This window comes from Scyliorhinus torazame, chromosome 8 (genome assembly GCF_047496885.1).
Source record: "Scyliorhinus torazame isolate Kashiwa2021f chromosome 8, sScyTor2.1, whole genome shotgun sequence".
Lineage (NCBI taxonomy): Eukaryota > Metazoa > Chordata > Chondrichthyes > Carcharhiniformes > Scyliorhinidae > Scyliorhinus > Scyliorhinus torazame.
The window spans coordinates 56,695,850-56,723,068 of NC_092714.1; the positions used below are offsets into that span (position 1 = coordinate 56,695,850).

Here is a 27,219-nt window from a genome sequence, read left to right on the forward strand (position 1 = left end):
GATGTTGGAGACAGGAGAAAGTTTTAGTAATTAATTGTTAACAAGAGGGAGAGAATTTGTTTCCTCACAGTTTTGATCTTAGTTAGTATTTTATATACTCAGTAAAACATGACCATGGCAGCCACCAAACTGAAAGAAAAAGACTTCGGTCTGAATTTAACACATGTGTACACGGCGGGTGGGACCAAAAGCGGCTGTGTTTCTTAGTTCTCTCACTGCCCCCCCCCCGGGCCCGATCAATTATCCGTCGCAATATTATGCTGGCAGACCACTTAAGTAGCATCCAGCGTTAAACGCGTCCGAATAGGATTAACGGGGCGCGCAGGTGTGCGGCAAGCAACAAATTCAATGGCAGCCTGCCGAGAAGTTTAAAGGTGACCATCAGAGACAATTGAAGACAACGGAGAATGCAGAGGGAGGTCTACGTCATGGCAGCTGAAGCAGCAGGAAGGCCCTGCAGGCGGGAAGGCACTTTCAGTGGGCAACAAGCCCCCTGTTAGCCTTGAGGAGGCAGTGACAACCAGGAGGGACATCCTCACGCTGAGGGATGGAAGAAGGCAGCCACCCCACCTCACCAAGGCGGCCTGGGCAGAGGTGGCAGCTGAGGTCAGTGAGTACGATCTGGTCCAGCACATGTGGATACAGTGCCGGAAAAGATTCAATGATCTTTTACGCTCAGCAAGGGAGAGTTCGGAGTGGGCATTGTGCAGTGTAGGGGGATTGAGGAACGGTGCACATCCATAGTTGCACTCCAGGGTTAAGGCTAGAGAGAAGAACTGGGTCCATCAAAGATATTGGGAATGTCCACATGTCGTGTGGGACAGCATGGTATAGTGCTGGAGGTGGAGGGTTGAGTACTCAGTGGAGCTCTGCACTTACTTATAGGAGAAACACAGCCATAACACCCAATCTGCCCAACCTGGCAATCCTCACTAGCCATGAACTGGGAGCCTTGGGACTCCAGTGCGATCACTGAGCCACTGTGATGCCATTGATATAACTCACACCAGACTGCATATAATAGTTCACTAAACCTTTGTTTTCATCCCTCAGATGAGCCATCCATCAGAGCTAGCCAGGAGGCTCGCACCCTCCATTGACACTGGCATTTATGGCAAATGCACCTTCAGCACATCCTCTCTCATGACCAACTACCAGTGTAGATACTGGCATGTCGATGGGCAATAGTGCGTCAGCTCAGTTGCTGCACGGTGGTGAAGGCACATCACACTGACTTGAGAAAATGGTGGTGGCAGGATGTATCCAGGGAGCCAGCAGTCCGAGACCCAAGACCATGCTGAGTCCAAGGAAGATGATGGGCCTCTGGAGTTGTCAATTAGGCGGCAAATTGCTGGATGTCCAGTGGGATGCGCGGGGGAGATCTGGCGGAGATCCCCAAGGGTCTGCGCGCCATGGTTTTGGTTATGGAGGAATTCTTGCAGAACACGAGTGTTGCAGTGACCCCAAGCTCCAAGCAGACAGCCTCATCCTTGAGAATGGTGACGCTCATGGATAGGCAGTTCCTGGGACAAATGAGGGGTTCCTGGGATTGCGTTTGGACCAGCAAGTCCTCACAAGGCAATTGCCTCACTGCCAGTGTGGGAGAAGGATGCCGCACTCAGTCTCTCAACTAGATGCCCATCCTTCAGTTGTGAGCATGGAGGTCCAGAAGCACCTCACAATGGTGGATGAGCTGGCTGTCTTTGGGGCCTCCCCTCACAGTGCCCCGGACGAAGGCAGCAGCTCCTCCACCTCTGTGCCAGTCACCACGCTATCCTCTGAGAAAGTGGTCACCTGAGGAGTTCCCAACCGTGTCGACGAGCGCATCCTTGCAGGTGGAGCCTGCTCAGGCCCCACTAGCCAGAGAATGACCGCCAAGGCTATCGGGGACACCACAGTTAGCAACCTGCCTCTAATGCTGCTACCAGGGGGGGGGGGGGGGGGGGGGGGAGGAAAGAGTGAGATGTAGCAGCCGCAAACATAAGCCTAAGACACAGTGAGAGCAGCAATGGGGTTGTACTGGAGGCTTTTTTTTTTTCACATCACAAGTGTTTAAATCTGTTCCAATTGGATGGTTTTGTTTGTTGCACATTAATGTTATAAAGAAAAATGACCACTTGCTCACCACTTGCCCCGGGTGTCCTGTGTATTATATGGGTGCATGCCTCATCAATATCTGGTGAAAGATGGTTGGAGCAGCAAACTTTATTACTAAGGCAGTGGTGTAACATAGGGGTCATGGCATGCTTATGCAGGAGATATTCCGAGGGAGGTGATGCTAATGGACTCGGAAAGAATGCAAGGTTTGGCAGCAGAGCTGGAGGAACATTGAATCAAGGCCTCCCTGGTGTCCCTGCCTCTCTGCAGGTTCTTTCTTTCAACCTCGCCATCTGCCTGCCCTGGCGCTGCATCGGAGTCTTCATTGTATTTCTCCTGTGAGGCAGATGCACCTACTTCCAGTGCCCCAGCACCACCAAAGAGAAAGCACAATTATGCACAAAGAAGAGGATGATGAGCGACGATCGCTTTGGCAGATATTGCAGGGCACCCCTGGAATGGTCCATGCATCGGAACCTCATTTTCAGCAGTTCTCTCCACCACCGCCCCTATGGAGACATGGCAGCAATTGTATTTCGCCTCTGCCTCTGTTCACAGGTGCCTGAATGGCATCACCAACCACCTTTCAAGAGATACCCCTCGTCACCCAATAACCATCAGCCAAGGCGAGCCTTAGCAGCGAACAGGCTGGCCACTTGAGTGTGTCTCAATCTATAGGCAGCGTGGGAACTGTGAGGGTACTGCACAGACTTGTAGAATCTGGGTCCTGTGTTCATAAAATAACTGAAATTCATGGAGTGAAACCCCTTTCTATTGACAAAGGCCAGATGCTACCTTGGTGGCCACATGGGTGTAATCAATGGAACCCTGCGATGGCAACAAACCCTCTGGCCCGATCAGCCTGGCTGGCTTGGTCCGTCAGGAAATGGATCAATGTTCTCACCTGCCTGAACAGAGCGTCAGTCACCAGCTTAACACAGCTGTGTGCAACTGACTGGGAGACTCCACAAAGATCACCCACTGCCCTCTGGAAAATCCCTGAGACACAAAAGGCAAGGGCTACAGTGACCTTGAGAGCCACAGGCATTGGGTGTCCGCCCACACAGTTCCGACCTACTCATGTGGCCGATGGTCATCATGGTTTCTCTTGAAAGCTGGAGCCTGCTGCGGCACTGGATCTCTTGTCATGTTGAGGTAGTTTGATTGCTGCCTGTACACCCTGGCAGCTGGGTAGAAGTGTCTACTACGGGGTTGTCCTCCTTGCCCTCCCTGCAGGCCCCGAGCACACTGTGCCAGCGACTCTGCTCTGAGGTGATGCCTGCAAACACCTGGTCTCCTCTCTCTTTGTCCCGTGTTCCTCCTCAGAGGAGGTGCTCCGTGCTGAGTACATTATACACATCTGCAGAGTTGCAAATGGAGCTGATCCATGCACGAGGGTGCCAGAGGGCCACAAATCTCAGATGACAGAGGACAGAAATATCCTGAAATCTCCAGACTACAAGCTCAAATGCTCCAAACCCTCAACAAAGTCCCCAAAACTCCCAACTTCTCAGACTGCCTTTGCTCCAGCCCTTGTATCCCACCCTTGGATGAGAAAACTGCAAAATCGGATTGGCCATCTACCAGTGTTGCCTGTGCGCTGACCTAAACATCACACAGGCATCATAATATTCAGGTCAATTACAGTTTTAATCCTCCCAATGAGCTCCCTAATTGTCAAGGGGTGCACAACCGATTTGCACTTGCATCCACCGACCAAAATATCGCTCGAGTGCACAATGACGTTGGGGTGTGCGCCACCTAACATCTTCTTGTGAATTTGCGCTTCTGGGTTGGGTGCGCGCCAGTCCAGTCAGTGTAAAATTGTTCCCTTGCATTTTATTTAGCATATCTCAGAACTACCACAAAGAGCTTCTTGTTGTTTACTTTTTGACGTGCAGCCTCTATTCCTCCTCCTTCAAGTATCATGCTCTCTTAGGTCATTGGTGACCATGCACTACCACTGGATTGGTCCATGCTTCTGCAGTGGCCTCTGCAGTATGGCTGACCAGGAAACTCTACCACACTTACCGGTTGCCATCCAGAGCAGTGGAAGGATTTACAGGCTGATAATCAGCTTGTCTGGCCATGTTATAAATACACCTTCTGTGGCCATCAAGTCCTGAACTGGGACTTGAACCCAGAGCTTCTGGCCCAGAGGTAGGGATGCTACCACTGCACCATCAGACCTCTCATGCAGTCTCTATTAAGCAAGCAGATGTGGCAACCAGCCTGCAAACAGTCAGACCCCGCCAACAACATTGACTAATTAATCTGTAAAAAAATAACTATGAGATTTGGAATTCTGGAGATATTTGATGAGTTTTCTAACGGTTTAATGGAATATACTATAATTAATTAATTAATTACTTGTTACCAGACAGATAGGAAATATTTGAAAGGTATATTATATGTTACATTACTTGTTCAGCAATAATTTAATGTGCACGTTATAATGTTGCCTATGTCAGTATTAAGAAGTAATTGTACAAGCACAACAAACAGTAGAGTTACATCAGTAGAAACACTGAGGTTTGGAGCATTTTTGAGCACCTGAGATTTGTGTCCCTCTGGTGCCCTCTGTGCACAAGTCAAATTTATTCTTAAATTGTAGGCTGATGGACTGCACTATAAATCTCTCTGGCAAGATAGAAAAATTAAATGCGAAAAGCTTTATCATTCACAGGATGTGGGTATCGTTGGCTGGGCCAGCATTTATTACCCATCCCTAACTGCCCTCCATTTCAGAGGGCATTTGAGAATCAAGCACATTGCTGTAAATCTAAAGTCACATGTAGGCTAGACCAGGTAAGGATAGCAGATTTCCTTCCCTAAAAGACATCAGTAAATTCAAATTTCACTATCAGCCATGGTGGGATTTGAACCTGGGTCTCCAGATCTTGCCCTTGGGTCTCTGACCACTTTGCCTCGGGTGACTGTCGTGTTTGCACTTTCTCCCAGTATCTGCGCGGATTCCGGGTGCTCTGGTTTCCTCCCACAGTCCTAAGGTTAGGTGGATTGGTTATGCTAAATTGCCCCTTAATATCCAAAGATGTGCAGGTTAGCTTAAGGGGTTATTGGGATCAGGTGGGGGAGTGGGTTTGGGTGGATTACTCTTTTAGAGGGTCGGTGCAGACTAGAGGGGCCGAATGGCCTCCTTCCGCACTGTAGGGATTCTATAATTCTATGCCACGCCTTCCCCTGCATAATAACAGGAAAAAATCAAGTTCAAGTGAAACAATATTTCAAAAACGGGAATGAAGAGGCTGACGTTTGTCAGCTAGAACTTGACAAAATGACCATGTACTTTTATAGTTGTGATGAAGCAGAGTACTGCAGCGACACAACGTGGTACTGCTCCCCTGTGCTATTGTACTACATGGATTCACACCTACAATTCAAGAGACCTAGGCAAGATCTGGGAACAGTTTACTCTCAGCTAGGAGCGATACCCAAAAGAGACAGGCTGAAAAATATTAAAATTATAATAAAGGCGGTCATGCTTCTTTATTTGTTAAAATGCAAATATCTGGAGTCTCCAATGAAAAGCTTGCAGAGACCTGGCTAGTTTACCATGAAACACCACCGAGTGCTAATGTTTGAACCGTACCCCTCCATATTCTCAGACATGCAGCAACAGTTCCGAGGCAGGCTGTCCAATGCCTCCAATAATTGTTGCTGAATGGCAAAAGGTTTGCTTCCTTAGTGTGGGCCCCAAAATTGTCATCTCTGTACTCCTCCACGAAGTAAGGTCCAGGGCCTACTCTGGGACCCACCCTTTCCTCTGGTCACTGCACTGCTCACTTGGCTCTATGAATCACCTTGCACCTCCCCCTTCAGCTCACTATCTAAGCCAATTGGGGTGCTGATTTCTGTATTGTTGATTGTGAGGGATGGAGCAAGTGATGGTGCTCCTTCTGGCAGGCTGCTTCCCTTTCAGTCTTCCCTTGTGGGTCCAAACTATGGGGAGAACCCGGAGGAACAGGAAAGGAACAAGGGGTAGAATGGCATCAAATAGGTTGTCGAGCAACAGATAGCAAGGAGCACCAGGATGCCTCTGTCTATGTGTCCAAGGGAAAGGTTAATGGCAAATTGTTTTAAAAAGTAGACAACCATAATCAAATTTGCTTCCAGCCTTGCCGTCCCATAACTCCTGAGCTGTCTTCATCGTATGTGTTCAGATTCTTCCTCCATCTATGTGTTGCAAGCTGGCCTCTCCCCTTATGTTGTGAGCCACCCTGACCTGCAGTGAGTTGCAGTGGGAATCTTGTGCTGTTCAGCACGTTCATCCAGAGTACACGCTGAGAGGCTGAGAGGGCAAAGCAGCAAATTGGGGGAAGGGTAGGGGAGGTGGTCATGTGCAACAAAATGCCTGCAGCAAGGAAATTGTTTTTTTTTAATAAACATTTTATAGAGATATTTTTTGGTATTATAACAACACAATAAATGATGTACATGAAACTATAAACATAGTGCAAAAGCCTTCTCCCTCCCTTACAGGTCCCACCTTTATTAACCCTCTACTCTAAGCTAAACTAACCCCCCCCCCTTCTGCTGACTATTAATTTTCCGCAAAGAAGTCGCCGAACGGCTGCCACCTCCGGGCGAACCCTAACAGTGACCCTCTCAAGGCGAACTTGATTTTCTCCAAACAGAGAAAGCTAGCCATGTCCGATAGCCAGGTCTCCGACTTTGGGGGCTTTGAGTCCCTCCAAGCTAATAAGGCCAGAACGACTGCCTCTTTCTCCTCCTGGATTCCCGGGTCTTCCGCCACCCCAAAAATCGCCACCTCTGGACTCAGCGCCACCCTTGTTTTTAACACCGTGGGCATGACGTCCGCAAACCCCTGCCAAAATCCCCTAAGCTTTGGACATGTCCAGAACATGTGGACATGGTTCGCTGGTCCTCCCGCACATTTTGCGCACCTGTCTTCCACCCCAAAGAATCTGCTCATCCGGGCCATTGTCATGTGAGCCCGGTGAACGACCTTAAATTGTATCAGGCTGAGCCGGAGACATTTTGCAGATGCGTTGACTCTACTCAACGTGTCCGCCCATAGACCATCCTCTATCTCTCCTCCCAGCTCCTCCTCCCACTTGCGCTTCAGCTCCTCGGTCTGCATCTCCTCTGACCCCATAAGTTCCTTGTAAATGTCTGAGACGCTCCCTTCTCCTACCCACCCTCTGGAAACTACCCGGTCCTGAACCCCCCTTAGCAGCAGGAGCGGGAAGGTTGACACCTCTTTACGTAGGAAGACCCGCACCTGCAGATACCTGAATTTGTTTCCCCTCGCCAACCCAAACTTCTCCTCCAGTGCCCTCATACTTGGAAAGCTCCCCTCTATAAACATATCCCCCATCCTCTCAATCCCTGCTCTCCGCCATATTGGGGACCAGAACGATGCTCCCTCTGCTCCCACATGTCTCCTCCATTGCCCCTAGACTCTCAGGGCCGCCACCACCACGGTGCAGCAAGGAAAATATTAACAGAAGAATAAAAGGCCTTGTTGGTGTGACTAGGTGAACGGATTTTACTGTTTGCACTTAGTTTGCAGACATCAACGACAGCAAGTGTATGAATGTAACAAGAAGGAATAATGGTGCTGCAACTTACTGTAACTGAAGAAGGTGGGTGTGAAATGGAAGAAAGAAAAGTTTGGAGTATTGCAGTGTGGAGCAGAAACTGCTAACGCAAGGTCCAATGCAGAGAAATTGAGATAGCAAAACATCATTCTCATCCTTGCAGATTGTTGAACCTCTTGCAGCACTAAACCCACCGTCCATGGGGATGATTGTCCAGCATTTAACATTAAACCTCTTCTATCCAGGTTTATTTTTCAGTTTGTTTAGGGATTCCGGTACCATTTGAGCAGAAGAGGACTTCACCTCCTCCACGTGGACTTCCACTGTGTTGCCGAACCTCAAAGGCTCTCGTCTTTGACATCCTCTGCTGCTGTGAACAAATCCCTGCACCAGTCACAACTTGCTCTGGGTGACATTTCAAGAGATGTATTAATTTGCCTTCTATCATTTGTGCCAGAACCAGTCACAATTCTATCCCAGCCCCATCCAAATTGCCCAAATAGAAAAAGCTCTAGTCACTATGGCAAAGTAATAAAACCTAACCGATTTAATCGTAAGCTACATAAGTAGAAAATTTAATAAGACAAATTAATGATGGAGTCTCCTGAACCAATATACCATTTGGCAATTGACCCCATCGATAACAATCATGCTTTAGTGTCTTGGTATTCATGTAGATATGCAGTTTTTAAACAATGTTATATCTGTCTGTCAATGAGATATATACACTAATGATAATAGTAAGGTTTGAAAACGTTCTTACCTGATTTTACTGTCAAGTCATATTCTTCAGATCCTGAAGCTGCAAAAAGTTTAAAAGATAGTGATTAGCACTGCTACCTGACAGCGCCAGGGACCCGGGTTCGATTTCAACCTTGGGTGACTGTCTGTGTGGAGTTTGCACATCCTCCCAGTGTTGAGTGGGTTTCCTCCGGGTGCTCCGGTTTCCTCCCACAGTCCTGAAATGTGCAGGTTAGGTGGATTGGCCATGTTAAATTGCCCCTTTAGTGTCCAAAGGTTGGGTGGGGTTATGGGGATGGGGCGGGTGAGTGGGCTAGATAAGGTCAGTGCAGACTCAACGGGCTGAATGGCCTCCTTCTGCATTGTAGGGATTCTATGGCTCTATGGTGAGATCTGAAAATACACACACAAGCAGAAATTTGAATCATTTAGGCCTGCTGCAAAAATCTTCAATTTACATGAGTAGAAACACTACCAAACAGCTCAACTGTGTAAACATCAAAATCTTCTTCGGTGGAGGATATCTCTTCAGAAGAGTTCAGCATGGGCACTTTCAGTTTTTTTCCATTAACTTGTTGCAAGTTAGATGTGGTTGCATTTTTGATGTAGTGTGCAATATTCTCTGGAGCTGAGAATTTACTCCAATAATAAGCCCGGAGTCCTTCTTCTCCTTCACTGCAACAGTAACAGAAGAGCAACGGGTCAGAACATTCACATGCAATAGAAAACAACTCAATTCACCAGGCAGAATTGACTTAAAAACTAGTGACCAAACGCTGGCAGCATATTTTCAAATTTTATGCCCCTGATACTGAGCTTTTCATATCACTGAACATGTGTTGTCCAAGAAAAAGCTATGGTTACTATGGCAAAGTAATAAAACCTAACTGATTTAGTCGTAAGCTACACAAGTAGCAAGTAGAAAGTTTAATAATATAAATTAATGACCGAGTCACCTGAACCAATATACCATTTTGCAATTGGCCCACTGGCACCATATCTAATATTTTCTTTCTCATTTTGGACCCAGTGGGCCAAAGAAAAATATTTTGACTTAAAACCTTGGCCGGGATTCTGTGATCCTGAGGCAAAGTTTTGACACTGTCGGAAACGCCGTCGCCTTTCTCGACGGTGTCAACACGGATTCAGGATCAGCATGGCACTGGAGCGTTTCACGCCGCTCCAGCTGCTGATCCCAGTGTCAACTGGCCGCCGCGGGATCCACCGGCGCCAACGTGCACATGCGCAGTGGCACTGGCGACAACGTGCGCAGTGGCTTCCTTCAACGCGCCGGTCCCGACGCAACATGGCGCAGGACTACAGGAGCCGGCGCGGAAGAAACCAGGCCCCCAGCCAGAGAGACTGGCCCGCTGATCGGTGGGCCCCGATCGCAGGCCAGGCCACATCGGAGCCCCCCCCCCCCCCCCCCCCCCCCCCCACCCCCGGGGTCGGAGCCCCCCCCCCCCCGCACACAGGCCGCCCCCGGACCCTTCAACGTCGAGGTCCCGCCAGGTGAGAGCAGGTGTGGATGGCGGCTGCGGGACTTGGCATTTTTACGACGGCCGCTCGGCCCATCCCATGCCGAGAATCGGCGGGCCGGCAGCATAGAGTGACCCCCAGATTCACCTGAAGGTGAAGGAGCAGCGCTCCGAAAGCTAGTGATTCGAAACAAACCTGTTGGACTTTAACCTGGTGTTGTAAGACTTCTTACTGTGCCCACCCCAGTCCAAAGCCGGCATCGCCATATCACACAAAATGGATGTGAGCGCCCTTCTCCAAATCCCCATTTATTCGCATTACCGTCCTAATTCTTGCTAGAAGTGTTATACAAGAAGGCCAGGATTATGCAAATAATACACAAGACCAGAAAATTGGGCCGGGCACTTACGTGACGTGACATTATATTTGGAGAACAGACAATTTTCAGACAATTCCTGTGAAATATTTTTAATATGCATGCTGGACTATACCAGATTATTTCTTAATTTCTAGTTACTGAAACTCGGAGGACTAAAGTTCCTGGTCGAGATACACTCTGAAGCTGTCCTCATGTTATGTCGCAAAGTCAGATCATTTTGTTGCACATCATGCAGTTCTTGCATGGATAAGCACTTCACAGGCAACATTGCAGGGGAAAAATCTGCAACAAAACAGACGGGATGCATCCAAAACAAGTGCGAGTTAACAGAGCAGAGATGACCACTTCCTTCACAGAGAGGAGGATGTGTGTTGTTGCAAAGCTTTGCTTTATGAAAAACCATTTTTTAAGTATTTACTAGCTAAAAACCGCTCATTGAATTTTAAAGAGACTGAGGCAACAATCCAATGAATTGAAACCACAGATTCAAGATGGCTGAACATTTGCACCACTCTACGTTAGCATGCAATTAAGGCAAATGGTATATTGGCATTCATTGCAAGAGAATTTGAGTTCAGGAGTAAAGATATCTTGCTGCAATTGCATGGAGCCTTGGTGAGACTGCACCTGGAGGACTGCATAGAGTTTTAGTCACCTTACCCAAGGAAGGATATACTTGCCATAGAGGGAGTGCAATGAAGGTTCACCAGACTGATTCCTGGGATGGCAGGATTGTTCAATGAGGAGAGATTGAGGGGGCCTGTAGAGATGAAGAATGAGAGACGATCTCATTGAAGTACACAATTCTTTTTCCAGGGCTGGTCAGGGTAGATGCAGGAAAGATGGGGGGAATAAGCGCTAGGCCATTTAGGATCTAGATGAGGAGGGACTTCTTCACTCAAAGTGTGGCAAATATTTGGAATTCATTACTCCAGAGGGCTGTGGAGACTCTGTTATTGAGTATGTTCAAGACAGAAATTGATAGATTTCTTACCAGTAAAGACATCAGAGGTTATGGGGATAGTGCAGGAAAGTAGCATTGAGGCAGATCAGCCATGATTTAATTGAATGGCAGAGCAGGTTGAGTGGCCATTCTCCTGCTCCTATTGCCTCTGTTCCATTCGAGACAGCTTGGCTAGAAAACCTTTATGGTGTGTTAATGGGATCATCTCTTACCCCATTCACAGAACACCCCATCACCTGGGTAATGACTATGCTTTAGATGTAATCACCTGAGACAATGAACCCAGCCCGAGAAGGAATTGACCTCGCCATAATCTAATTAAGGCAAAACCATCTGCTAGGAATGCACTAGCTGTGACCATATTTGGGTAATTAGGCAGTTGGCGAGGGGGTCATGGGACAAGCCTGCTAACCCTGTTTTGTGCTTTAAGAAACAATTTTCTCCAAGCCAGAGATAGAAGCAGAAAATATACCAAAGTGATTAAACCCCTGTGTCGGCCACGGTTTCTCTCCATATCCATCTTGCAAACTCTAACACTGTCTGCTATTTGACTATCCGTGTGCTATAGCCAGAGGTTTTGAAAGAACTCATCCAGCAGCTGCTTCTCCGGAAGAACAGGTAAATCACCTGTCTATTTTTAAAAACTGCCTTAACATCAAAATCTGAAGTAGAACCGAGCTCAGCCTGGATCCGCCCAAGTCATTAACTTACAAGAAATTTAAGAATTTAATCTTTAAAGGAATTTTATAAATTATCACTTAATCTATCATCTTATTTTGTAATCTATTCCTGTATATGTGAATCTGAGTATGCATGTGGGTAAATTAGAGCATTTTGATTATTTTATTTACCCTGGATTTAGCGTAATAAAAACTATCCACTTTAAAAAAACCTCTAGGAAACCTGTTTGTTGTCTTTTACAGTCACACCATGTAAACCGTTAAACACTCACTGAATTGGCAAACATATCATTTGAAGAAAACCTGTTACGATCAGATGTGGAAAGGGAGAACCATCCCACCTCTCCTCCCCTGATTGTAACAATGTATAGTTAATTGTTCAGCTGTATAACATAAATTGATTACTTTTAACACAAAACACATTTATATTATCAAGTAATGGATTATACTTGCTGAAAATGAATTTGAATTTTAATAAACACAAAGAAAAACGGACTCAGAATTATACAATCAAATTTTAAAATACTCTTGTACTCACCTAAATGCAGTGATGACCGATTTCAGATAATACTTCCCCAATATGGATGGCTCATATAGTTCTGAAAACTAGCAATTAAAAAGTAAGTAAGAGAATACAAAATTAATGAGGGGGGTTTGTTTTGCTAAATTTCTTTCAGTTTTCCCCCTCATGAATTCAAACAAATGCATTGAATCTGTTCGTGGTAACAAAACATCCCAGCTAAATATAATTTTATTTAAGCACTGAATCATGTTCATTTTTAATCCTTCCTCCAAATAAAAACATGTTTATTTATTTTCCAAATACCAGATAAATAAAAGGACATTCATAAGAAACACGAGCAAAGGTAGGCCATAGGAACTCTCAAAGCTGCCCCACCATTCAATATGAAAATGGATGACCATTTACCTCAGCTCCATTTTGCCGCCCTATTCCCAGAACCCTCGTATCAATAACTTGGCATATACAGCCTTCTGGGATCAAAAATTCCAAGGATTCATAACCAGTGAGTGAAGAAATTTCTCCACGTCTAAATCTTAAGTGGTCAACTGATTACCCTGAGACAGTGGTACCTAGTTCTAGACTTTCCTGTCCAGGGAAAGAACTCATCAGAATCTACTCATCAAGCCCACCAAGAGCTTTCAATTACAACATCTCTTATTCCACAGATTCACAAGCCTTTGTAGGAACAACTTCACCCAAAGGGTTGTGAATCTGTGGAATTCCCTGTCTAGTGAAGCAGTCGAGGCTACCCCACTGAATGTTTTTAAGGCAAAGATAGATAGATTTTAAAAGAGTAAAGGAATTGAGGGTTATGGTGAGCTGGTGGGTAAGTGGAGCTGAGTCCACAAAAATATCAGCCATGATCTTATTGCAGAGCAGGCTCGAGGGGCCAGATGGCCTACTCCTAATTCGTATTCTTTTAAACTCCAGAGAATATTGGCCTAGTCTTCTCAATTAAGAAACTAATTTTACTTCATCCAGCCCTACCTTTTAGAGTCTATCTGATTCTAGTTAACGTCACAACCAAAGGATGACACTTCTATTTGTATGGAACTCTCTCAGTATTCCACAGGAGTGTCACTCCTGAAAACGGGTGACTGTCCATTGAGGTTCTCCCGCACCTTTACCGTACCATCAGCGGATGAGCATTCGAACACTGTGGAATTTCATTCTCGTGTCCATATCCAGGAATGGAACTTGACCACACAGAACTAAACATCTGCTATAACTTTAGCGGAGAAGTCAGGGAAATCTTGTAAACATGTCATAAACATGTTTACACCCAAAAATGTTTCACTGATATCTTTACTAATGTATGTTTACATTTTGTACTCCATACTTAAATGTGCATACCCTTATACTTATCCAAATTAAAATAAACTGTCGATTCCATAACCTATTCATTTAATCTCTTCATATTTTTGGATGATTTTAACATTTTTTTTCTGCCAGTCACAGTGATATCCCCCAAAAAACGTTGATTTTATCGCAAATAATATGTGTTCGTCAATTCCCCCATCCAATTTTGACAAAGTAGGGCCCACCTCAGCGTCCAGGTCAGCATTCGGCCCACCTCAGCGTCCAGGTCAGCATTCGGCCCACCTCAGCGTCCAGGTCAGCATTCGGCCCACCTCAGCGTCCAGGTCAGCATTCGGCCCACCTCAGCGTCCAGGTCAGCATTCGGCCCACCTCAGCGTCCAGGTCAGCATTCGGCCCACCTCAGCGTCCAGGTCAGCATTCGGCCCACCTCAGCGTCCAGGTCAGCATTCGGCCCACCTCAGCGTCCAGGTCAGCATTCGGCCCACCTCAGCGTCCAGGTCAGCATTCGGCCCACCTCAGCGTCCAGGTCAGCATTCGGCCCACCTCAGCGTCCAGGTCAGCATTCGGCCCACCTCAGCGTCCAGGTCAGCATTCGGCCCACCTCAGCGTCCAGGTCAGCATTCGGCCCACCTCAGCGTCCAGGTCAGCATTCGGCCCACCTCAGCGTCCAGGTCAGCATTCGGCCCACCTCAGCGTCCAGGTCAGCATTCGGCCCACCTCAGCGTCCAGGTCAGCATTCGGCCCACCTCAGCGTCCAGGTCAGCATTCGGTCAGCATTCGGCCCACCTCAGCGTCCAGGTCAGCATTCGGCCCACCTCAGCGTCCAGGTCAGCATTCAGGAGTGAATCCCCAAATGTCAGGAGCCAAAATGATTTCTATTGACGTTCAAAGCAACCATGTCTGGTATTCCTGGCATTTTCAGTGAGGTGAAACAGATTCCCACTACCAAACCACCAAAAGCCCACTTATGGAGGCTCCACCTCCATGAGACCCCCACACCCCGAATTCCGCAAACCGTCAGATTTTATTTCCATGTGGAAAGATGTTACACTTCCTTCAAACAGGCTACAATTCTCATGTCCCTGGCACAGTGCCGTGTTAGTAATCACCAAGCACTAATCTTCCATTTCAGAGAGAGGAGGCAGCTTTTCTTAACATTTCTTTTGCTTTCATCATGATTGGAGTTTCAGCATATTACTCCTTCCGACAACAGGGGGTTAGGGGAAGGGGAAATTCTTGGCCATTAAAATCACATTAACATCACAGAAGGTAGCTATTTGGAAAAGCAAGTCTGTACTGGCTCTCCGCCAGATCAACTCAGCCAGTCCCGCATCTCCACATTTTTATCTTCAGGTGCTTATTCAATTCCCTTTTGTAAAGTAAGTAAGTAAAGTCACCATAGTCCCTATGGTATAGGGCTATAAGCTCAACGTGGGAGAGAGTGAGCTCTTTGTGGTGCATCCGGGGGATCAAGGAAGAGGGATAGACGACCTACCGTTGAGGAGGGCGGAAAGGAGCTTTCGATACTTGGGGATTCAGGTAGCTAGGAGCTGGGGGGGCCCTGCACAAACTTAATTTGACGCAGCTGGTGGAACAGATGGAGGAGGATTTTAAAAGGTGGGACATGTTGCCACTCTCGCTGGCGGGCAGGGTACAGTCGATTAAAATGGTGGTCCTCCCAAGGTTTCATTTTGTGTTCCAGTGCCTTCCAATCGTGATCACCAAGGCCTTTTTTAAGAGGGTAGGCTGGAGCATTATGAGTTTTGTGTGGGCGAGCAAGATCCCGGGTAAGGAGGGGGTTCCTGGAGCGTAGCGGGGATAGAGGAGGGTTGGCGTTGCCGAATTTGGGTGGCTACTACTGGGCAGCCAACATGGCGATGATCCGTAAGTGGGTGATGGAGGGAGAGGGGGCGGCGTGGAAGAGGTTGGAGATGGCATCCTGCAAAGGAACGAGCCTGGGGGCGCTGGTGACGGCACCGCTGCCGCTCTTGCCGACAAGGTACACCACGAGCCCGGTGGTGGCGGCAACGCTAAAGATCTGGCGCAGTGGAGACGACACAGGGGAGCGTTGGGAGCCTCGGTGTGGTCCCCGATTGGGGATAACCATCGGTTTCTCCCAGGAAGGATGGACGTGGGGTTTCAGAGCTGGCATCGGGCAGGGATTAGAAGAATGGGGGACCTGTTCATCGATGGGACGTTTGCAAGCTGAGGGGCGCTGGAGGAGAAATTTGGACTACCCCCGGGAAATGCCTTCAGGTACATGAAAGTGAGGGCGTTTGTGAGGCGGCAGGTGGGGGAATTCCCGCTCCTCCCGGCACAGGGGATTCAAGACAGGGTGATTTTGGGCATATGGGTCGGGGAGGGCAAGGTGTCGGCGATATACCAGGAGATGAAAGAAGAGGGGGAGGCTTTGGTAGAGGAGCTGAAAGGTAAATGGGAAGAGGAGCTGGGGGAGGAGATTGAGTAGGGGCTGTGGGCTGATGCCCTAAGTAGGGTTAATTCCTCTTCCTCGTGTGCCAGGCTTAGCCTGATACAATTTAAGGTGGTTCATAGAGCGCATATGACGGGGGAGAGGCTGAGCAGGTTCTTTGTGGTGGAGGACAGATGTGGGAGGTGCTCAGGAAGTCCGGCAAACCATGTTGTTATGTTTTGGTCATGCCTGGCACTGGAGGGGAGTTGCGGGAATAGTATCCAAGCTGGGAGCTAGCACTATTTGGAGTAGTGGACGAGCCGGGAGTGCAGGAGGCGAAAGAGGCCGGCATTCTGGCCTTTGCGTCCCTAGTAGCCCGGCGAAGGATCTTGTTAATGTGGAAAAGAGGCGAAGCCCCCCAACGTGGAGGCCTGGATAAATGATATGGCAGGGTTTATCAAGTTGGAGAGGATAAAGTTTGCCTTGAGAGGGTCTGCGCAGGGGTCCTACAGGCGGTAGCAACCGTTCCTAGACTATCTCGCGGAGTGTTTGATGAAGGTCGGGCAGCAGCAACAGCAACCCGGGGGGAGGGAGGGGGAAGGTTTTTTTTTCTGAGGGGCATTTGAGCAAGAGAACACATGAATGATCCGGAAAACTGACATGTACGGGAGGAATCCAATGCACAAAGTTCTGTATCATATTGACTTACCATGTTCATGTCTTGCTATGCAAGCTTTCTTTCTTTTTTTTTGTTACGGGGGGGGGGGGGGGGGGGGTTATTTGTATGGTTGAAAATTTTGTTTAAAAACTCTTAATAAACATATTTTTAAAAATGTTTTTAAATATTTTGGCATTATTCTGGACCATACATTTATCCAGAACACTGTAGCCAAAGTCAAGACAAGAGTGAGTTCCATACAGAAACTGATGAGTGCCAATTGGGGAAGCAGAGCCAACACACTGAGCACTGCTTCACTGGTTTGGGACCGCTAACAATTCCAGAGAAATTCAAACACCTAACTTTAACAATGTCTTGGAACATTGGGATCAGTTAGGAGGGAGATGGGATCCATGGGATCCCTACAGGCTGGACAAAGGAGCCACAATCAATTTATTTCCAGATCTATTGATGAGGGTTTACACTAACTTGGCAAGGATGTGGGAACCAGGAGGTAATACTATGGCAGTGCAAAGAATTTTACTAGAGTAAGAAACAGTAAGGCATTTTGTGGGTTCAGCGTTAAGGAGGAAAGTAATAAACTCTAAACTCGGGTTACAAGGCATAGATATGAATGCATTGCATGTGGTAAATAAAATTGGTGAGTTCCAGATGCAAATGCCCGTGTGGAATTATGATGTTTTGGTGAAAACAGTGTCCTGGTTCAAAGAAGGGCAGGACTTATTAATGAATATTTCTGGATACAAGATGTTCAGGAAAGATGCAAAAGGGAACAAAGAGAGAGGGGTGACAATATTGATTCAGGAGGACACACTGCACTATTGGAAAGAAAGGATGTCCATGAGGGATCCATTAGACAATCTATTTGGTTAGAACTCACTCAGGAACAAAAAGGTGCAATTACATTACTATTTGCCTTTGGCAAACCAACCAGCCGTCAAGACATAAAGAAACAAACTTGCAAGAAAATTAGAGAAGAATTAAAAAGGATTTTAATTATCTGACTATTGACAGGAAGCAGTGTAAAAGGGCAGAAAGAGGCAAGAGATCCCAGTGTGTGTTCAGGAGAATTTTATACAGCAACATGTTTCCAGTTCAATGAGAAAAAACGCATTACCAGACTTGGTTCTTGGGAATGAGCTAGGCCAAGTGTGTCAAGTGTCAGTCGGGAACGTTTAAAAAAAAAAAAAATTTAGAGTAGCCAATTATTTTTCTTTTCCAATTAAGGGGCAATTTAGCGTTGCCAATCCACCTAACCAGCACATCTTTTGGGTTGTGAGGGTGAAACCCACACAGACATGGGGAGAATGTGCAAACTCCACACAGACAGGATTCGAACCCGGGTCATCAGCGCTGCAGTCCCAGTGCTAACCACTGCGCCACATGCCTCCCTAGTAGTGGAACGTTTCAGGGACAATAATCATTGTATCATAATGCTTAGGTTGGCTATTGAAAAGGCAAGAAGCAATCCAGAGTAAGGATAATTAACTGGGGGAAAGCCAACTCCAATGGCGCAAGAATGAATTAGAGTCAGATAAATTGGAATCAAAGATTAGCTGGCAAAACAATGGCTGTCTTTAAAGAACAGATAGTTCAAATACAGGCAAGGTATGTTCCCATGAAGGAGAATGGTAGGGCAAACAAATCCAGAGCTCACTGGATGATGAAAGAGAGAGAGAGATAAAGATAATGCAGAAAAAGTGTGCTTTATAACAGATACCAGCTGGACCAAATAAACAAGGTTCGGAGGGGAATTGAACAGCAAACAAGAGGAGGGAGAATGGGAGAAGAGACTGGCAACTATGTTAAAAGGGAATCCAACATCTTCTATAGGCATAAAAATAGTAAGAACGGTGACAAGAGGAGTGAGGCCCATTAGGACCCAAAATTGAATGTGTACATGAGTGTATGTATGAGTGATGGGAAATGAAAGTGTAGTGGTGAACGGTTGCTTTTCGGAAGGCTTATAGTGGAGTTCCCCAAGGATTGGCATTAGGACCCTGACTATTCTGGATATATATTAATGGCCTACAGGGTAAAACTTCAAAATTTGCAGAAAATACAAAATTTGGAAGCATTCTGAATTGTAACAGGATGATGTAGAAAGGACATAGACAGGCTGGTGGAATTGGGCAGACAAATGGCGGATGGAATTTAATGCAGTGAAATGTGAAGTGATTCAACTTGTTTGGAAGAATGATGAGATGCAATTGAAAAAAGGAGAACAATTTTTTAAAAGGTGGTTTCGGGTGCAGAAGGACTGGGCTGTTTATGTGCATACACATTAGAGGCAGCAAGACAGGTTGGGAGCACAATTATTAACACTCTACTGGGCTTTACAAGTAGGGGCATAGGATAAAAAAGTAAAGAAGTTCTGTTAAACCTGTATAAAACACTAGTTCAGCTGCATCTGGAGTATTATCTGCATGTTACAAATACAGTTTCAGAATTTTTCTTCAAATTTAAAAACCAAGGTGTCGATACACAAAGTAGAAAAAATAAAAAGGAACAAAAACAAAATTGGGAAGTGGAAATTAGCCAAAATGAAGTTGGCGTTTCAAAAGCATGTTTTTAAAAATTCTTTCACAGTATATGGGTGCTGCCTCAGCATTTTATTTTGCCCATCGCTAATTGCCCTCGAGAAAGTGGTGGTGAGCCACCTTCTTGAAAAGGACCAAAAACAAGAACTCTCGTGGGAACCACCCAACGCGTGACCGCCACCTACATGTCACCACCAAAGTCTACAGACACCCTTTTAAAAGGGCATCGGTGGGTGGGTGGGGGGGCCTAGACGGGGCCAGCGGAAGGACCGATCCTCTTGTTTTCTAACAGGGGGTGAATGTGGTAGTAGAGGTATTACGGTACCTGATAGGCTGGAGCACCATTGGTGGAAACTCTATGCTTTCTATTGGTTAAGATGTATGGTAGCTCCGCCCTGCTAGGTGGGGTGTAAGAACGCATGCCACCCCAGCAGCCTTCATTCTGTACCCGAGCTACTGGGGGAAACATCTAGCTTATTAAAGCCTTCAGTTGGACTACAACCTCGCTTTAGTGGTCATTGATCGTGCATCATAAGGTTAACCAGGTTGGACAGTAAAGATGCAATGGCAAGCTTTTAGTTTATTCTTTCAAGAGATCTGGGCATTTTGCCCATCCCTACTTGCCCTCAAGAAGGCTGCCTTCTGGAATCACTGCAGTCCTGTGGTGTAGGTATGCCAGCAGTGCTGTTAGGAAGGGACTTCCAGGATTTTGACCCAGTGACAGTGAAGGAATGGTGATTTGGTCTTAAAACGCTGAAAAAATTATCCCAGTGAGAAAGAAAGTCTATTTGAGAAGGATGCATCATCCATGGCTAAATATGGAAGTTAAGGATTTTATTAAAGAGAGAGAAATGCTGTACAAACCAAAGATGAATCAGAAGATTGGTCAGATTTTGAGAACCAAAGAATGACTGATAAATTAATGAAAAGAGAGGAAGTAGAGCATGAAAGGAAACCAGTGAATAATTTTTAAAATATAGTAAGAGTTTCTGCTCGTACTTAAATAGGAAAATAGTCTGGAGAATTGATCATGAAAAATAAGGAAATGGCAGAGGCATTTTGTGTCTTCACTGCAGAAGACTTCAAAAACGTCTCTCAAAGATACTTGAAAATCATGAGGTGAAAAGGAGAAAGGAACTTAAAACAATTAGCCCTACCAGAAAATGGTGCTGGGTAAAGGCTGACAATTCGCAGGACTAGATGGTCTGCATTTTATGGTTTTAGATCATAGGTCATAGAATTTACAGTGCAGAAGGAGGCCCATCGGGTCTGCACCGGCTCTTGGAAAGAGCACCCTACCCAAAGTCAACACCTCCACCCTATCCCCATAACCCAGTAACCCCACCCAACACTAAGGGCACTTTTGGACACTAAGGGCAATTTATCATAGCCAATCCACCTAACCTGCACATCTTTGGACTGTGGGAGGAAACCGGAGCACCCGGAGGAAACCCACGCACACACGGGGAGGATGTGCAGACTCCGCACAGACAGTGACCCAAGCCGGAATCGATCCTAGGACCCTGGAGCTGTGAAGCAATTGTGCTATCCACAATGCTACCATGCTGCCCGTGCTACCGTTTTAAAAGAAATCGTAGCACAGAGATTAAATGCATTGATTATAACCTTTCAAAATTCCTCAGATTCTGGAAGGGTCCAGAGGATTGGAAAATGGCATTATTCAAGAAAGGAGGGAGACAGAAAGCAGCAAACTACATGCCAGTTAGCCTAATATGCACCATGGGAAATTGCTAGAATCCATTATTACGGAGGTCATAGCATGGTTCAATTCCTGTACCAGCCTCCCCGAACAGGCGCCGGAATGTGGCGACTCGGGGCTTTTCACAGTAACTTCATTTGAAGCCTACTTGTGACAATAAGCGATTTTCATTTCATTTCAGCAGGGTATTTAGAAAATCAGAATAGGATCAGGCAGAGTCAACATGGTGTTGTGAAAAGGAAATTGTATTTAACTAATTTATCAGAGTTCTTTGTGCAAGTAACAAGCAAGGTGGATAAAGCCTGTGGATGTGGTGATTTCCAAAAGGCATCAAAGGTAAGACAACATGATAAAAGCACATGGTGCAGGAGATAATATATTAGACGAAGGATTAGTCAATTAACAGGAAACAAGAGTGTTGGGATAAATGGGTCTTTTTGGGGTTGGCAACCTATCGGGATCAATACTGGTGCCTCAGCTATTTACAATCTATAGCAAAGCTGAGAATCTTGGAATGCTACATCACACCAAATCTGACCTGTGACGCGAGTATTGGATGATCAGTGAAGCAATTCAGAGCAGAATTGAGGATGCAGAGATTTGGATTGTGTGGTGAATAATGAAGATATTGTGGACAAGTCACAATAAGAGGTGTTGTAAAATCTGAGACTAAACTAATTCTGCTGACCAAGATCAAGACAGTTATAATTTCTTGGGCATGTAATAAAAACATATGATTTAGAAAGTCTGCTGCTGATGGAAAGATTGATGGTGAAAGAGCCTGTGGCAGACAAAAAACAATCTTTATGAACAGTCTCATAAATTGGATGAATGTACCACCAACAAAGGTGACCCACACCTCTGGAGCAAGATTAACATGAAAGTATATAGTCACTAATGCCCTCTTATAATAATAGTAATAATCATTTATTGTCACAAGACCGCACTGCTCGTCTTGTTCTGCATTACAAGCCAGCTGTTTAGCCCACTGTGCTAAACCAGCCCCTGGTTTAGGGCATGGTCCTGAAGAGAGAGAGACCAATGACTTGGATGAAGGGACCAATGTATGGTAGCTAAATTTGTTGATGACACCAAGATAGGTAGTTAAGTAACTTTTCAAGAGGAGGAAATGAGCCTAAAATGGATACAGGCAGGTTAAGTAAGCGGGCAAAAGTCTGACCGATTGAGTATAACCTGGGAAAATATGAACCTGTCCACTTTGGCAGGAAGGATAGGAAAGCAACATGCTACTTAAATAGAGAGAGGTTGCAGAACTTGATGGTGCAGAGGGATCTAGGTACCCCAGTACATGATTCACAAAACATTAATATGCAGATATAGCAAGTAATTTGGAAGGCAAATGGAATATTGGCATTTATTGAAAGGAAATTGGAATATAAAGATACAGAAGTTTTCCTGCACTTTACAGGGCCTTGGTGAGATCACATCGGGAGTATTGTGTACAGTGTTGGTCTCCAAGGTTGGTAGAGGAGTTCTCCAGGGCTCAGTATTGGGACCCTTGCTTTTGCTGATATATATTAATGATGCAAATCTTTGTGTGCAGGGGACAATTTCAAAGTTTGCAGATGATACAAAACTTGGAAGCATTGTAAATAAGGAGGGCAGTGTAGAACTTCAAAAGGACAGACAAGTTGGCGGTGTGCACAGATAGATGGCAGATGAATTTCAATACGGAGAAGTGTGAGAACATTTATTTTGGCAGGAAGAACATGGAGAGACAAAGTAAAATAAGGGGTACAACTCTAAAGGATGTGCAGGAGCAGAGGGACCTGGGTGTATATGTGCATAAGTCATTAAAGGTGCTGGACAGATGGAGAGAGCAGTTAGCAAAGCATACAGTTTCCTAGCCTTTATTAATAGTGGCTTAAAGTACAAGAGCTGAAGTTGTATAAAACATCTTATATAAGCTACCCTAGCTGGAGCATTGTGTGTAGTTCTGGGCGCCACATTTTAGGAAGGCTGTGAACACATTGGAGAGAGTGCAAAAAATGTTTACAAGAATGGTTCCATGGATAAAAATCTTCGGTTACGAAGATAGATTGCAGAAGTTTGAACTGTTCTCCTTGGAGAGAAGACGGTTAAGAGGCAATTTGGTAGAGATATTCAAAATCATAAGGGGCTGGATAGAGTAGATCGGGAGAAACTCTTCCCGCTCACAAAAGGATCAGGAACAAGAGGACATAGACTCAAAGTGATTTGCAAAATAAGCAAATGTGACGTGAGACAAAGCGAGTGGCTCGGGTCTGGAATACACTGCCTGGAAGTATGGTAGAGCAGGTTCAGTAGAAGCATTCAAGAGGGCATCAGATAATTGTTTGAATAGAAAGAATGTGTAGGGTTATGGGGAAAAGGCAGGGGAATGACAGTCATAATGCTCACTTGGAGATCTGGTGCAGACACGATGGGCCGAATGGCCTTCTTCTGCATGTGACAATTCCGTGATTCTGAGATCCTTATTTGAAAAAGGATATTATTGCATTGGAAGCAGTTCAAAGAAGGTTTACCCAGCTCATTCCTGGGATGAAAGGCTTATCTTATGAAGAAAGTTTGAATAGGCATCCAGTGGAGTTTAGGAGAATGAGAGACGACGTTATTAAAACATATAAGAATCGGAGGAGACTTGATTGGGTGAATACAGGGAGGATGTTTCCTCATGCTGGGAGAGACCTGAATTAGAGGACCCAAGTTACGAATAAAAGATCTCCCTTTTTAGATGAAAGTGAAGAGAATTTTTTTTGTCTCTCATAGGGTCACTAGCCTGTTCAGTTTTCTATCCCAGAAAGCAATGGAGGCTAGGTCATTGAATTTATTTGTGGCCGAGTTAGATAGATTTTTGACAGACAGGGAATCAGGTTATGGGAGGCAGACAAGATGGACTGAATGGCCGTTTTCTGCACCATAACTTTTCTGTGGATCTATGACTGGAAGGGCAGAGTTGAGACCACAACAGATCAGCCATGATCTTATCAAATGGTGGAGCAGGCTCAAAGGGCCAAATGGCCTACTCCTCCTCCTAAGTTCTATATTCCTGCTACACTTTGACAACATTTAAATGGCAAAATGTAACTATCAAATTCACCTTAAAGCATCACAAACTATATTCAAATTTCTATAGTGGCCAACCTTTAGACAATAACGCTATCCCTCTCTAGTTATTGAATCTGGAAATGACAACTCTTACAATGTTTATCACACAATTGTTTCAGCACTGGAGACAGTTTGGCCCATCATATCTGCACCAGTGCTCCTTTGAAACAACTTACACTACACTCCCAGCTTTACCCTCCCACCTTTACCCCCACAGCTCTGCACCATCTTCCTTTTCAGATAAATTACTGTACTGAGACAGGCAAGCCAGGGAACAATCGACTCTGACAGCTTAAGTGCCTTCAGTAGTGCTTTCTGGAAAGTTTTAGTCTTACTTAGGGGAAATGTTGCTTGAAAATTAATGCACCTATCAGAAGGCCGTGCAATGTCAGTGGTGCATGAAAAGTTTTTATTTCATATCATTATCGAAATAATGTCAACAGATTACTACGTAACCATTAAAATCATGAACTGGCATATTCAATTTTGTATGTGTGTTTGGAGAGTTTTTGTTAAATGGCACTTTGTACTCAGGGCGCAAAAGACCTATTCGACCAAGATAAAATCTGTAAGTGGCTGAATTACTAATGTGGTGTAATGTGTAACTTGATACTGATTGTTGTTAAATAGTACCTTTACACCAAATATCTAATGAAATCTGAAGTGGCTGCTCTTGTTTCTTCAATTGGACACTCCTTGGTGCCAGTTCAAGGAGTTACAGTTACTTGGTCTTCCGATTGCCAATCTCTCACACTGACCCAAGTTCCCATGTTTTTCTTTATAAACACAGCTAGAATAATACCTATAGTAAGTCGATCTAACCCCAATGACTACACTAACTTATAAGACTGTATGATTATGGGCAACTACTAAAAGAATTTGAGCAAAAGACATTGAAATGTTACCTTCTAAAGTAATAAAAATGTAACCTTTTTATTTTGCATTAAGTACACTCCGATTCAGAACCATTTTCTTGCCCTGTCAACTGAGTGTGTCAATGAAATAGGTCCATGGATAATACTACTATGGTGCTATAACTTTGTATTACTATGATTGAACTGCCCACTGATCAAATGGTAATGTAAAAGAAAAATAGCTTGAAACTCACATAATTTTGGACGGCCTGTGCTTGTGAAATAAACTGCTGCGAGCGTGGGTCTCCTAATTCATTGGTGTATGTGAGATTAGAGATTTCTAGGCTTCCACTCAGGTAGAAAATGGAGATGGCAGGTGCTGCAAAGGAGAACAATCACACCTTACATCCACATTCTATAGATAGCATCAAGGTGGAACTTCTGCTAACTTGAAAAGCTGAACATTTACAGAACTGTTAACCAACCTGGCCAAGTAACTGTTTGACTTCTAACTTATGTCATCAAAATGCAGGATTTCAACTTACACAAACAGTAACAAAGGATCACGACGATTGTTGCTGCTGTTAGCGGGATTACAGGCAACGAGCCAAGGATCCATCTTCTGCAGGGTTCACTTCTTGCCAACCTGTGGGAGGAGAACTCCAGAGGGCGGAGGTAGGTTTTGATTGCTAATGGGCCAACGGAATGAGCTGATGAGAGATTGAGACACTGATCGGCAGGCAAGCTTTCTTTGTTACACCCTGCAATAGGATATTTCTGAAGAAGAAGAAAAAAAGTAGAAACAGAATCCAATCACCTAAAGGAGACTGGGGTTTCACTGATTATTGTCACGCTTACATGCAGGTGGTGATTCAAACACTTTCACCTTTGTTTCAGCTGTTTTATAACATCATGAATCAGATCAACATGTTGTTCCTGGGACAACATACTTGAAAAAGGAAACGGCTAAAGAAACATTTGTTTATCCTCATTTCTATACAAATGCTGACAAATGTTTAAATCAAATCTTAAATTGCACAGATTGCCCACATTTCTAACTTTAGATTGAGCACTCCAGTGTGACAGTTGTTCTCATCTGCAACTTAAAAGAAAACAAAGTTTCAGGTAAACTCACTTGCACCAGTAGAGAATATGTTTTGTGATTAAGAAATGATTCTGCTGTGAGTGACTTATTTCTGATTCCTTCCAAAAGGATCTCTTGATTCTGAAACTTGGAAATGGGGCTAGTCGAGCTAACTTCGCAATTAACGATTAATAGTGAGCACCGAAATAACGGGAACACATGCCCCTTTATCTAAGCCAGTATTTCAAACATAACACTGGAAATAAATTATACCCCAAGTAACTATTTTCCACATAATTCTATGAAGCAATGCATCCCAAATGAGAAAATAAAATGTGACAAGAATTGCAGAACTCCCTTCCATCAATTAAAGTATTTTAGAATGGATGGGCTGTTTGAAAAAAAATATTTTGGGGATCTGAAGTGCTCCTATTTTAATTTTTCTCCAATACGATGGCTAAAAATTCGGATCCAAGCGACGGCACCTTACCTGCCCGCTGGTGGCTGTCATCTCTTTCTGATGGTGAGCGACTCCTTCCGAAATGCTGAAGACCTCGCTGACCCTCTGTTTTGAGAAAGTTAACATCGCCTTTACTTCGCCCAAAGCAGAACCTACTTGGGGGAGATCAACTCACTCGAACAGCCCTCCCGGTTCTTCAAAGGCACTGCCAACAAAGCAGCCCCGATCCTACCTGTCTGCGCTGATTTTACTCTCAGCGCCCTGGCCACCGCGACCTTATACAATGGACCTCGAGAGGCTCCAGTGCAAGAATCTCCCCCCCCTAGGCTGCTGCTGCTGAGCGTCACAAGCAGCGAGCGAACCTGCGCCGGACAGCGACACCAGCAGAGAGAGAGTGGGCAGTAAACTCCACTCCACAAACTGCTACTTCCCCAAGAGAGGGAGGGGTACCTGTCCTGCGGGGAAACTAACTGCACCGCCCCGCGAGTCCTGATGCCTGTTTGTTTGGGATTTTTTTTTTAAATAAAAAGCTCTCACAAAGTGAAATCATCGCCTTCGATGGACCGCCTACCTTGCTGTGGTTGTTGAGCTCCTGGACC

At 45.3% G+C, this 27,219-nt stretch overlaps 1 protein-coding gene across 2 annotated transcripts in view; it reads right to left on the bottom strand.

Moving 5' to 3' along the window:
• LOC140427857 (suppressor of tumorigenicity 14 protein homolog) overlaps nt 1-26,915 on the bottom strand; it is a 100,218-nt gene extending 73,303 nt beyond the window's left edge. For both annotated transcript variants that reach the window (XM_072513650.1, XM_072513649.1), the window contains exons 1-6: nt 26,651-26,915; nt 25,622-25,853; nt 25,331-25,455; nt 12,461-12,528; nt 8,896-9,095; nt 8,443-8,481 (exon numbers count right to left, since the gene is read on the bottom strand). In XM_072513650.1, coding sequence (XP_072369751.1) covers nt 8,443-8,481; nt 8,896-9,095; nt 12,461-12,528; nt 25,331-25,455; nt 25,622-25,853; nt 26,651-26,746 — 760 coding nt within the window. In that variant the 5' untranslated portion in view covers nt 26,747-26,915. The remainder of the gene's footprint in view (nt 1-8,442; nt 8,482-8,895; nt 9,096-12,460; nt 12,529-25,330; nt 25,456-25,621; nt 25,854-26,650) is intronic.
• Nucleotides 26,916-27,219: the final 304 nt, after the last annotated feature.